This window comes from Gossypium arboreum, chromosome 2 (genome assembly GCF_025698485.1).
Source record: "Gossypium arboreum isolate Shixiya-1 chromosome 2, ASM2569848v2, whole genome shotgun sequence".
NCBI lineage: Eukaryota > Viridiplantae > Streptophyta > Magnoliopsida > Malvales > Malvaceae > Gossypium > Gossypium arboreum.
Window position 1 is genome coordinate 58864382 of NC_069071.1, and position 12812 is coordinate 58877193.

Here is a 12812-nt window from a genome sequence, read left to right on the forward strand (position 1 = left end):
GGTTTAATTACCAAAACAACGCTCTAAATGTTGCTTAATCTTGTCATTTAGTCCTTATCATAATAGAATTTTGATTATATTTTTCAATCTTATCTAGAATTCATATCTTATCCTTCTTCAAAATCCAAATGAAATTGAAATTCCATTATCTTTTTAACTACTTATCTTAACTTGAAATACAAATTAATCATTTTAAAATAAATCCTAACTAGATTTCAAATTACTCCTTTTGAATCCTAATATAATTTATCATTCTTATTTCTAATTATTATTTATTATTCCTATTTGTTATTTTATCAAATTGAAACCCTAAGCTCTCTCTCTATATATATCCTAGTTTGCTCTCAAAATTCTATGTCCTAAAACTCTTTTAGAACCCTTATGTTCTACCGAAAAATATTCCTAAAGCTTTTGAAAATTCAATCAAGTCCTCATCAATTGTTCTTCTCCAAACTGTCGAAACTCGAGTCATTAGATCATTGAATTTTGTGACAGCCCAAAATTGACCCTAGTCGGAATGTGGTTTCGGGACCACAAAACCGAGGCATAAAAATAATTTAAAATTTATTTTGATGCCTATAATATGTGTGTGCTCATGTGTGACATTTTTTGATGATTGATTTAGTGTTATAAAGGTGAATTTCACTAGAAGGGACTTAGTAGTGAATTTTGAAAGTACGATAGGGAAATGTGTGATGACTAATTAAAGCATGCATGCAAAACAATGGACTTGCATGTCAAATTCCCCTTTTTATAGGTGGTGGCCGGCCATGGCAAGGAATTATGGGCAAAAAAACATGTTATGACATGTTTTGTTAATGCATGATGTATTAAGTGATAAAATAATTAGATGTGGGAAGAGAAACAAAAAAAATGTGTGTGTGAGTGTAGCATCCTTTCCCCCATTGCCGTGCAAGTGAAAGAAAAACAAAAAAAATTGTTCATCTTTGTTCTCTCCTTTTTGGCCGAAAATACTAAGGAAGAAGATAGGATTTTGCTCCATTTTTGGTTTAGAAGAGATCTAGAAGGAGATTTGGCTAAACTTGCATCAAGATTAAGGTATGTATGAGGTTGTGCCATGAGATTCATGCATGTTTTAGTTGCTAACTTGATGTTCATGTTAGCCATGGTTCAAATCCTTGTCATGCCATGGAAATGGTGTTTGACCAAAGTTGTTATTGTGTTAAAGCCATTGCATGCTAAATGTGAAGCTTGCTAATGATGCATGCAATGATGGATTGTCTACTCTTGAAATTTCTTTGTAGCAATCTTGAGTAAGACATTGAGTTTTTTTTTGTTTAACCATGACCGAAGTTGAAAGGGGCATGATTGTGATGTATTCGGCCATGAAGCATTCATGAGCATGGTTTATGCTTCTTGCATGTTAGTTAAAATTTGTGTTTTGGATGGTTATGGACACCTTGAAATTGACCTTGCACATATATGTGTATATATGTTTGCACATGATATTTTGGTTATGAAGACGTTGATAAATATGTTTGTTTAAAGAAGAAATTTGTTGAAGAATGTTGTGAAATTTGCATGTACATTCGGCCTAGTACATGTATAGTGTGAAAAACCTTGAAATTATTTTTGATTTTGTGTATTTATGACCATGTATAATCGGCCACATGAGTAATTTGAGCACTTGATGTTATGTTAAAATTCTTGAGCTTAAATATATGGATGTATGTATATGTGGCCATATAATGGCGTTTTGGTTCAAAGGTTGAATGATAAATTATAATAAAGTGAGATGATATGAGATGCGAATGTGATTGACTAGTGAACATTATTGAGAAAATATTGAATACTTCTACTTGTATTCGTTAAGCTCAAGAGAAAAGGGGAGCTAAATCCGATAAAGGGAAGGAAAAAGTGATCGAAAAGCCATTGAAGCCGTTCGACAACATCCGAGGTAAGTCCTCAAGAAATGACCCTACTCGAATTATGTGAAATGAAATATGGATGTGTAATGATTATTGAATTATGTGTGTATGAGTATTTGAATGATACCCGGGCTAAGTCCCGAAGGCGATTACGCTAGTGATATATTTGTGTTTGAGCCTTAGTAACGAAAATGAAACATGGATGTGTAATGATTATTGATGTATGTGTGTGCATGAGCAATTGAATGATATCCGGCTAAGTCCCAAGACATTTATGCTGGTAATTATATCCGGTTAAGACCGAAGGCAATTGTGCTAGTGACTACATCCGGGCTAAGACCCGAAGGCATTCGTGCGAGTTGTTAAATCCGGGCTAATACCCGAAGGCATTTGTGCAAGTCGTTCTATCCGGGCTAAGACCCGAAGGCATTCGTGCATGTGGTTATATCCGGTCGTATTCAAGAAGCTTGGGCTGGAGGTGGCGTTGGTTGCTGTAATAAATTTAATTAGTACGCTCGAAAAGCCCAAAGGATAAGGTATGTTTATATGTGCATTGGAAAAGTCGATATGTTTGAGTAACATTCGCTCAATCGACTAACGAGTTTTCAGCTATTGAATTGGTTGATATCTTGTGAAAGTATATAATGATGAAGTGTGAAGTAAGTATGATTATGTGGAAGTGTATTAATGAAATGATTCATTTGGCTATGTGAATGTAATGCTTTAGTTAAAGCTGATTTTATTGCTTGAGACTTACTAAGCATAAAAATGCTTACCCGTTGCTTTGGCTCTCTGTTTATAGATTTTGCTCGTTAGCGATCGGATTCGGGATCATTAAAGTCGAAGTCATCTACACTATCAAAGCCTCCATTTTGGTATGATTTTGGTTGAACTTTGAAATGGCATGTATAGGACTACCCTATTGTTGAAGGTCATGTACCTTTCGGTTTTGTGTAAGCTTGGATAGCCATGCGAAAATGACTTATATACATTTTTAGTATGATTCTATAATCGTTTGTATGATGATCATTATGGGGTATGGAATTGTTTTGAAAAGATTAGCCATTGGAATGGTTAATCATGATCACACTTTGTGCTATGTATGCAAAAAGGGCCAATTGAATCGTGGAAATCATGAAATAGGTAAAGGTTACCTTGAAAACAGATGCTGGCAGCAGCAGTGGTGTGGTTTTGAAAAATCACCAAAATTTGTAGGAATGGTATTAAATAGTGAATAAGTTATGTAATTGAACCTTGATGAGTCTACTTTCATATGGAAGAAACGAAACGGTCATAGAAGTTACATGTTAAGAGATATTAAAGTTATTGTGAGACAGGGCCAGAACGGTTTCTGGGTCCCCTGTCGCAACTTTAAAAATTTACTATAAATTATCCAGAACGAATTAGAAGTCATGATTTATATGTACAGATTCCATTTTGAGTGTAGTTTCATTAGAAACAAACGACACCAGTATTAAAGCCCTGTACAGAGAGATATTCAAGTTGTAACGCGCGAAGGTCAGAGCAGTCGATCCCTGTAACATGGGTGACTTTAACTAATAAACTGTACCAATTGGCCCAACCAAAAATTCTAGAAATAAATCCATGGAAGGATATATGAGTCTAAATTCAGGGAAAATTTACGGAATAAGTTTCCGAGTTTTGAAACTCGAGATATGATTTTTAAGGCGACAGTGATGCAGTTTTCCAGCCTGTCTGGAAATGCCAAATTGGTCGGTGCTTTAAGAGGATTTAGCTCGTTAACCCCTCGCGTCCGACACCGGCGATGGTCTCGGGTTCGGGGTGTTACAAATTTCTACCAAGATTGACCCTTGTAGGTGTTTAGATCGAACTTGACTGTGGGATAGTCACCTAAGACCAAGAAAAAGTTAAGTGTGTGTTCTTTTATGAAAAAATTGATTCAAATCGTATCTAGGTTTAGGCCCACATGACCATGCACCAGCGTTTTATAGATTTTATAGTCCTAATAATATTTTTCCAGTTTTTTCACTATTCTTAAAAAAAATTATAGTTTTACTATAACCTTTATTATTTTACTTTAAGCTGTCCCGATTAGGTTTTAATAACATTTAAAGAACTAGATTATGCAATTAGGTCATTGACTAGGATTAGAATGAGTGAATAAATGAATTTATGATTTAATTTCTTATAATTGATGGCATAAATCCATGAATGATTTTATGGTTGATAATATGATATAATCGCTCATGATTGTTTATTTTCATTCGTGAATGATTATAAATATTCATTAATGTTATACAGGTTGAATAAATGTCTCATATGTTTTAATGATTGATTCATGAATTGCCTATTCTTGCAATGAAAATATAATGTTGGCAATGATATTGAATAATTGCATTATGAATGATTGCATGGCATATGCATGTGGGGGACAATATGTTAAAGAGGAAGTATATGGCAGTATAACTACATTTAATTGTGCGTTGTGTACCTACAGCAAAAGCAGATTCCAGCTGTGCCTATTTTACTATGCAAGCACAACCCTCTTACAGTTTTTATCTTTGAGTATGTTGTGCTTCCACAGCTATTGGAAGATTTTATCTGTATTATATGTGTGCATTGTGTATCCATAACAAAAGCAAATTCCAACTATGTCCATTTTACCGTGCGAGCACAGCCCTCTGACAGCTTTTATCTGCGAGTATGTTATGCTTCCATGACCATTGGCATGTTTTATCTACATTCTATTCGTGCACTATGTACCCACAACTAAAGCAGATTCCAACTACCTTCATTTGTTGTGTGTTCACAGCCAATGGTAGTGAAACTGCAAATTACTAGTGGCATTAAGTCCACAACCCGATGTGATTGGAGGAGGGGTTCTGGGGAACCCCTATTTGGAGAGCTAGTGGTTGAGGGTAGGAGTATTGATTGTTAAACAAGATGCTAAAATGAATGGATTGTTGCTTGACAATTTAAGCATACTCATGAAAGGTGCATAACGAATCGACAGAACTATTATAGGTGCATATGCTAATTATGAGAAATATATTGATTTGATAGTTGAATCCGTCTAACTAATTATGATTAATTGGTAATGGTTGCCTAATTAAAGTAGAAAACCCATTTTACCGTATTAAATTGATTAGTTTGCAAGACTGTTGTTAGTATGATTGACATGCGAAACTATCTGTCATTGTACTGAATTGATTGATATGTGAAATTATTTGATATTAATGTACAAATTCAAATATTGAATTGGTTTATTGTAAAAGGGGCTCACACTATGCATCCATAGCTCACTCCCCTTATCTTCCATCTTTTCATATAATCTTATGGATTAGGACGCGGACTTGACATGCGGAGGGTCTTGACTTGTTCTCGCCAACAGTTTATTAGTATCGTTTTATTTTACTAAGAACCGTGTTATGAGATAATTATTTTTAATTACATCACTTAGGATTCATTTCATTGATTATTAGGATTACGGAATTTGTATAGATGCAATAGTTTACACTTAATATTTATTACTGACTGTGATTTTAAAGTGTTATTTAATTATTAAGTGTTAATTTATTATACAAAAGATTATTGATATATTTTCTACCACCAAAATTAATGTTAGTTTTAAATTCTTAAAATCGACATAATCACTTGTATAAAACATGTTTAGTGTTTAAAATTGATTTGTGAAAAGACTGAGTCACCTTGGTGGTGAATGTGACCTCTCTAGCTCGAGTCTACCGTCTAGGCTGGGTTGGGGATGTTACATGATCTCTTTTTTATTTATGACAAAAACCTTAGCACCAGTTGCTAACTTGCATATTTTGTGTGAATATGTCATTTGAAGGATCGAATCTAGGGGCACCAAATTAAATATGAACGTGTGAAGTCTCAAACGAACTTTTGGTGAAAGGTGTGTGTCCTAACCATGAAAATCAATGGCAAACAATGTGTGATTTTAGGGTCACACAGTCTACCACATGGGAATGTGTCCAATACGGGTGGTTAACACGGTCATGTGCTATGGTAGTTTCAAGGTATTTTAATGCCACACGACCATAGCTAGTTACACGACCAGCTACATGGCCTTGTGACTATTGTTGGGGATTTTGTTTACTAACCACACAGTCTGGACACACAGCCGTGTACCTCAGTGCCACACGGCTTGGCCACATAGCTGTGTGACTACTACTTTACAGTTTTTCCTTGATTTTTGTGAAATATTTCCATTTAGTCCCTGTTCAATCCCCAACTTGTTTTAAAGTTTTCATAAATTCAATTGAGACCATTTTACTATATTTGTTCGAAACCAATGATATGTTTAATTATGCGTATAATATGGATAATTTGTAAATCCGTGTTGGACACTATTATTTGATTACATTACTATTTTCACTGCTTAACTAATAATCCGTTAATGTTACTACTTCTTTTGTTATCATTAATGTTAGTCAAAATTTTTCATACTATGCATTGGTGTTTGGGTTGTTAAAGAAGGAAGTGCTACTAGCAGTTTATCTGCATATTTACTAGTAGTTCAGCTACAAATCTACTGGCGGTTCATCCACATATCTACTGGTGGTATTTCCACACAAGTTTTTGCTTCTACTATTATTGTGTGTTAGTGTAACGCCTTAAAAATAGGAGGTTTGTAATTTTGCATTATCTGACAAAACTGCATGTTTGATTGAGTGGTTAGATGATTTGGGTGAGCTAGGGAGTGTCTGAGAAGCCTGGGTTTAAGTCTTGGCTAAAATTTTTGCTCTTAAGTGAATCTGGATGTTGGTATGTAAGGCTTATATTTTATTACGACTGATTGATGTCACAAAAAGAGCCTGTGGCTCAGTGGTAGTGGCGTGTGGAATGCTGTTCAAGGTCTGAGGTTCGAGCGTGGAGTAGCACAATTGGGGTATTTATTTTGCAGTTGGTTTCAGCCAGTGGTTGTGTTACAGTGAAATTCTGGTGGAGGATTTGTAGAGAGTGATGATGAGTGATTCAAGGAGTAAATCAAGGATGGATAAGGGGAGAGATTTTAGGAGAAAGTCAAGGAATTCAAATTAGGGAGAGTTGTAGCTGATTGGTGGATTTGAAGTATGGAAATTCGGCTAGGGCTCCCTTGGTGTGCATTTTCGACAATTGGTGAGTGAATGGGTGTTGAATTTCCTCTCTGTCATTTTGGGTTTTTGTTATTTTTGGCGTTTCAAGCTTCTTTTCTCCCTAGTGCTGATTTCGCAAGTTACCTTTCGTGCTCTTTTGGGATTTGATTAGTGTAAGTTCTTAATGTCAAAATCCCTATTCTCAATTTCTTTTCTTCTACTTTTTGCAGAATCACATTACTCTTTTCCTCTAACCTTTCATTTCCTTTTTTCCTATAGTGCTATCGGTTTGCCTCTCTATAGCCGAACCTTTCCTGTTTCATTCTTTGAGTTCTATTGATCATTTCTTTTCTTCCTCCCTTGTCTCAATCTAGGCCGAATCCATCCTCTTGTTCCTTTCTCAAATATTCTAGTGGTGTTAGGCCGAATATTACACTATTGTGCTCTGAAAGTGCCTTGGCCAATTAGTTCTCTTTTAATCTCTGTAAGTGACTGTGCCCTTACTTCAGCACTTGTATGTATACTATAGTCCATTGATGGTGTTTGAAAATACAGGGTTTTGGAGAAGAGAAAATCTCTACTAGTCTTGGGTATCAGTTCAAGTGGGAAACCTCTTCCTGTTCCATCAAGGTAATATATGGTGATATGTTGGTTTTGGTATAAGTTGAGTACTGTCATTGAGAAGTGATAACATAGTATCTCGGTGCTTGTAGTTTGGTGCTTAAGGGGTGTTCGTAAGCTTTCACGAAATGGTGTGTAACCATACACCATCTGTACTGTCAAAAGCTGAAAAGGTATGTATCTACACCCTTATCTAACTGTGAATCGACAAAAGCCGAAAAGACGAAATGTCAAAACTTTGGCATTTGAGGCCTCACGATCGCTCATGAGGTAAACCAAGCCCACAAATCATGGGCAGTAGGCTGTAAAGGCCACAATGAGCTTTTTCATGGACTTGGGCCGTTATAGGCCACGTTGGGCTAAAATGGGCCTTGTGGGCCCATACAGATTAAATCCACAATAAGTGATAAATATTGGATTGTGCTATGTAGGTCACATAGCCGTAATTGACTTTGGGCTAAATGGGCCACACGAGCGTGTGGGCCCACTTGGGCTGAGTAATAGGCCTTGGGCCCATTTATACTGTTATGACCATCTAGGCTATCTGTGATACTCGAAGAGACTATAGGCCTTCGAAGAGGTCGTTATCTGTACCAAGACCCCAAAATAGATAAAATGACCAAAATACCCTTAAAGGGTAAAGTTACTATTTTACCCCTTATCGACGCAATGGCCATTATACCCCTAGTGGTAGGTTAATTGATGTGTGTATGAAATTTATATGACTGGTTTTGTGTATGAGATACTGCATACACGTAATATTTATGACACGACATACTGCATGGGGTAGGGTTTCTGATTTGGAGGAAGTACCGTATTAGTGGCTTTGCCACGTAGCTACTGCTCTGGTGGATTTGCCATGTTTACTGCTATTAGCAACATTGTTGCGTTATAGCTTCACTGCGATAATGGTGTGTTGGTTGGGTGGGTCGATTTAATCCCCACATAGTGTGTTGGTTGGATTAGGATGGGTTACATGACTGCACTATACTGAAACTAAATTGGCTTAGGCCCACACTGTTACTGTATAGGGCTAAGGCCCAGACTATTCTTATACTATAGAGGGCTAAGGCCCAGACTGTTACTGCATGTTGTTTACTATCTAATTGATAAGGGATTACTAATTTTTCATAAACTCACCCTTTCTTTTAACTGTGCAGGTAATCCCCAGCCTTAGACAGTTTGGTGCGGTGAGAGACTCAGAGGTGGCCACACGATTACGAATGTTCTACTTTTAACTTTATTTATTTAAGTTTCATTCTGGGGTTTTGATTATGTAATAAGGCCATTGGTGGTTTTAAGTTTTAATTGGGCTTTTTAATTTCTATGATAAACTGCTAGTCTAGGAAAACACGAGTTTTTAAATCATCATGGTTTTCTAAGGAACACGAGCTTTCAATAACAAATTTTCGAAATGCTTCCATGATTTAAGTTGTATAAATGTACCAAAGTCAAATAAATTGGTAAACATTTTGACAAGAACTATTTAAATAACAATAAAAGGAATTAAACTTTGAAATAGATTTTACCGAAAAGATCAATTTTCAAAAGACTTTTCGATGTAACACGCCTAATTCGACCATAACGTCTAGGCCGGGTTTGGGGTGTTACATTTAGTGGTATCAAAGCCAGGTTTGCAAAACTCAGCTGTGGAATAGGTTTTTGAAATTTTGAATTTTAAACGTTGTGATTGGAAACGTGGCACACCGAGTCTCCAGCATCAAATCTGTAAGTTTTCTGACACTGTATATTGCTATAGACTAAAATGTTTTACTGAGGGACTACTATAGGTAGTAGGACTACACTGAAACTCTTTAGTTAAGGTAAATTGAGATTATAAAAGACTGAAAACTGTAGTAAGATTCTGTTCTACAAAAACAAACCTTAATTACTATTGTTCATAACACATTGTCAATAATTACTGAAATTATAAACTAATTCATAAGACTTTAAAACATGTAGTTCGCTATCAAAATGAACACAAGAGGTACTCGCAGAAAGGGTACACGAGGCCACGATAGAGGCCGAGGAAGTGCTAGAGCTGGGTCTTCAACATCGAGTCACATGCCTGCTAGGGAGGCACTAGCCTCACCAATAACTGAAACAAGGTCTCATGACCGAGCAGCTGGGGATGATTCTCTATCTCAAGTAATGCTACGTGATCTTGAAAGGGTTACTAGAGCGATACTGGATCAGTAGGCCGAGGGTCAATTTCTGAGCGACTCCGGTCTAATGGAGCAGAAATCTTCAGGGGTGTTTTTGGTGTAGCCCCAAATGTGGAAAAATATTTGTTGGAGGCTACCGAGATGATAAATACGACCTTGACTATACTGTGGAGTAAAAATTAAAAGGACTAGTGTCTTTACTGCGAGATGAGGCCTACCAATGGTGGCTCACCGTGAGAGAAGGTACATAGGCCGACCGTTTGACATGGGATTTCTTTAAAGCAGCCTTTTCAAGGAAGTATGTGGGCGCAAGTTATGTGGACGCCCGAAGGAAGGAATTCCTGAACTTGACCTATGGGAATAAGACTATGGCCTAGTACGAGGTAGAGTTTCTGCGACTGAGTCAGTATGCTCACGGGATAATCACAAATGAGTATGAACGCTATGTGCAGTTTGAAGATGGCCTCCGGGATGAGTTACATGTGCTGATAGCTCCGCAGAGGGAGCGAGACTTTGATACCCTTGTTGAGAAAGCAAAAATTGCTGAGGATGTGAAGTGCTCTGAGCTCCAGAATCGCGAGAAAGATAGGGGCAGAAATAAGAGGGATTTTGGACCCTCGAGTTCTTCTGGAAGGCCTATGAAGAGGGCCAAATTTGATGGGTCAGTCCAAGTGGTTCCTGTTGTTTCTGCAAGACCGCAACCTTACGCTGATTGTAAGAGAGTTCACCAGGGTGAGTGTTGGAAATGAACTGGGGCGTGCTTCCAGTGTGGGTGCATGGATCATCAGGTTAAAAACTGTACTCAGAGATATATTCAGATGCAAGCTACAGGTTAGGGACAAATTCAGTCAGGAAGAGGTGGTTAGCAGCCACCGAGAGGCCGTAGATTGGCTAGGGGTGGAAATAGTTTGGGACGAGGTCGTGGAGTACCAGGCAGAGTTGCTGGTAACACTGAGGCAACACAGCTAGCCTTGTTCTATGCTGCTCATCGCCGAGAGGATGGTGATGCCCTTGACGTCATAACTGGTATGTTCTTGATTTATAATGTATCATACACTGCTTTAATTGACATTGGGTCTACACACTCGTATGTTGCATGCACTGTGTCTGGGATGCTGGGTATTCAATTTGAAAATACTGTTAGTGAGATTACTGTGTTGAGTCCAGTAGGACAGTCGGTTAGGGTGAATAAGTTGTTCAGAGGCTTGCCCCTAGAGGTCCAAAGGGTTGTCTTTCCGGTGGATTTGATAGAACTGTCGTTTGGAGAATTCGATATTATATTGGGCATGGATTGGCTAGTGAAGTACCGTGTGAAATTGGATTGCACTGCTAAGCATACAGTGTTGAAGTCTACTGAGGATGATGAGGTGAATGTGATAGGCGAGCAAAGAGATTATCTGTCTAACGTAATTTCAGCGTTAAGGGCCGAGAAACTGGTTCAGAAGGGTTGTGAGATGTTTTTAGCTTATACTAGCATTTCTAATTCTAAAAGTCCTTCTGCTGAAGATGTTAGAATTGTTAAGGAGTTTTCGGATGTATTTCCTGAATAGCATCCTGGGTTACTTCCAAACCGTGAGGTTGAATTCGGTATTGAGCTCCAACCTAGAACAGCGCCGGTGTCTATTTCCCCTTATAGGATGGCACCGAAGGAGCTGGTGGAGTTAAAGGCCAAATTCAAGAGCTAATTCACCTAGGATTCATTTGACCGAGTATGTCTCCATGGGGAGCACCAATGTTGTTCGTGAAGAAGGAGGATAGATCCATGCACATGTGCATCGATTATCGTCAATTGAATAAACTGACTATCAAGAACAAGTACCGTTTACCGAGGATAGATGATCTGTTTGATCAGCTGTGAGGAGCTTCAGTTTTCTCCAAGATAGATCTTCGATCTGGGTACCATCAGTTAAAGGTTAAGGAGGCTGATGTGTATAAGACTACGTTTAGGACTCGTTATGGTCACTACGAGTTTCTAGTGATGCCATTTGGGTTGACGTATGAACCAGTAGCTTTCATAGATTTGATGAACCGAGTATTTTAGCCGTACCTAGATCGATTCGTAGTTGTGTTTATAGACGAAATCCTGTTGTATTCAGGAACCGAGGTTGATCATGATACACATCTTCAAATTTTTTTGTAGATTCTGAAGGAAAAGTAGATTTACGCAAACTTTAGCAAGTGTGAGTTCTGGTACAAGAAGTGACGTTTCTGGGTCACGTGGTATCTAACGAGGGAATTAGGGTTGATCCTCAAAAAATTGAAGTGGTATTGGATTGGAAACCACCAAAGATGGTATCTAAGATTCAAAGTTTTTTGGGTTTGGTTGGGTATTACAGACGTTTTGTTGAGGGGTTTTCATTGATTGCTGCACCTTTAACTAAGTTACTGCATAAAAGGGGTACTGTTTAATTGGATTGATAAGCAGTAAGAGAGTTTTGAGAAACTAAAGAATGTTTTGACTGAGGCCTCTGTTTTAAAACAACTAGAGTCTGGGAAGGAATTCACTGTCTACAGTGATGCATCGCATATTGGATTGGGATGTGTGCTGATACAAGAGGGTAAAGTGGTTGGTTACGCATCTCATCAGCTTAAGCCTCACGAGGCGAATTACCCCACTCATGACTTGGAGTTAGCTGCGGTGGTTTTCGCACTGAAGAGTTGGAGGCAATACTTATACGGTGAGAAGACTATTATTTGCACAGATCATAAAAGTCTCAAGTACCTCCTTACTCGGAAGGAGTTGAACCTTAGGCAGCGAAGGTGGTTAGAATTGGTTAAGGATTATGATTGTTCCATTGAGTATCACCCTGGTAGGGCTAATGTGGTAGCTGACGCACTGAGCCGTAGTGTTGTATTTGATTTGAGAGCAATGTTTGCTCCTCTCAGCCTGTTTGATGATGGTAGTTTGTTGGCTGAGCTTCAAGTGAGGCTGACCTGGACTAATCAAGTTAAGGAGAAACAGTTCTTGGAGAAGTAATTGGTTCCTCGTTTCCGGTTAGTTTAGAATAGATAGACTCCGAATTTTGGGCTGAATAGTAAGGGAGTGCTGTGTTTCC

The 12812-nt window shown here is 37.9% G+C and overlaps 1 protein-coding gene across 1 annotated transcript; it reads left to right on the top strand.

Moving 5' to 3' along the window:
* Positions 1 to 9565: 9565 nt before the first annotated feature.
* LOC108466192 (uncharacterized) lies at positions 9566 to 11306 on the top strand. Its single transcript, XM_017766545.1, has 3 exons — positions 9566 to 9763; positions 10134 to 10488; positions 10690 to 11306. Exons 1-3 carry the CDS (start codon positions 9566 to 9568, stop codon positions 11304 to 11306), a joined length of 1170 nt encoding a protein of 389 aa, XP_017622034.1.
* Positions 11307 to 12812: the final 1506 nt, after the last annotated feature.

What these genes read in the sequence shown, in the direction of transcription:
- LOC108466192 (XM_017766545.1), top strand. Translation starts at nt 9,566, where the DNA reads ATGAACACAAGAGGTACTCGCAGAAAGGGTACACGAGGCCACGATAGA. An exon ending in TGCTACGTGATCTTGAAAGG is followed by an intron (nt 9,764 to 10,133) that starts GTTACTAGAGCG and finishes ACTATGGCCTAG; the next exon opens with TACGAGGTAGAGTTTCTGCG. An exon ending in TTGTAAGAGAGTTCACCAGG is followed by an intron (nt 10,489 to 10,689) that starts GTGAGTGTTGGA and finishes GTGGAGTACCAG; the next exon opens with GCAGAGTTGCTGGTAACACT.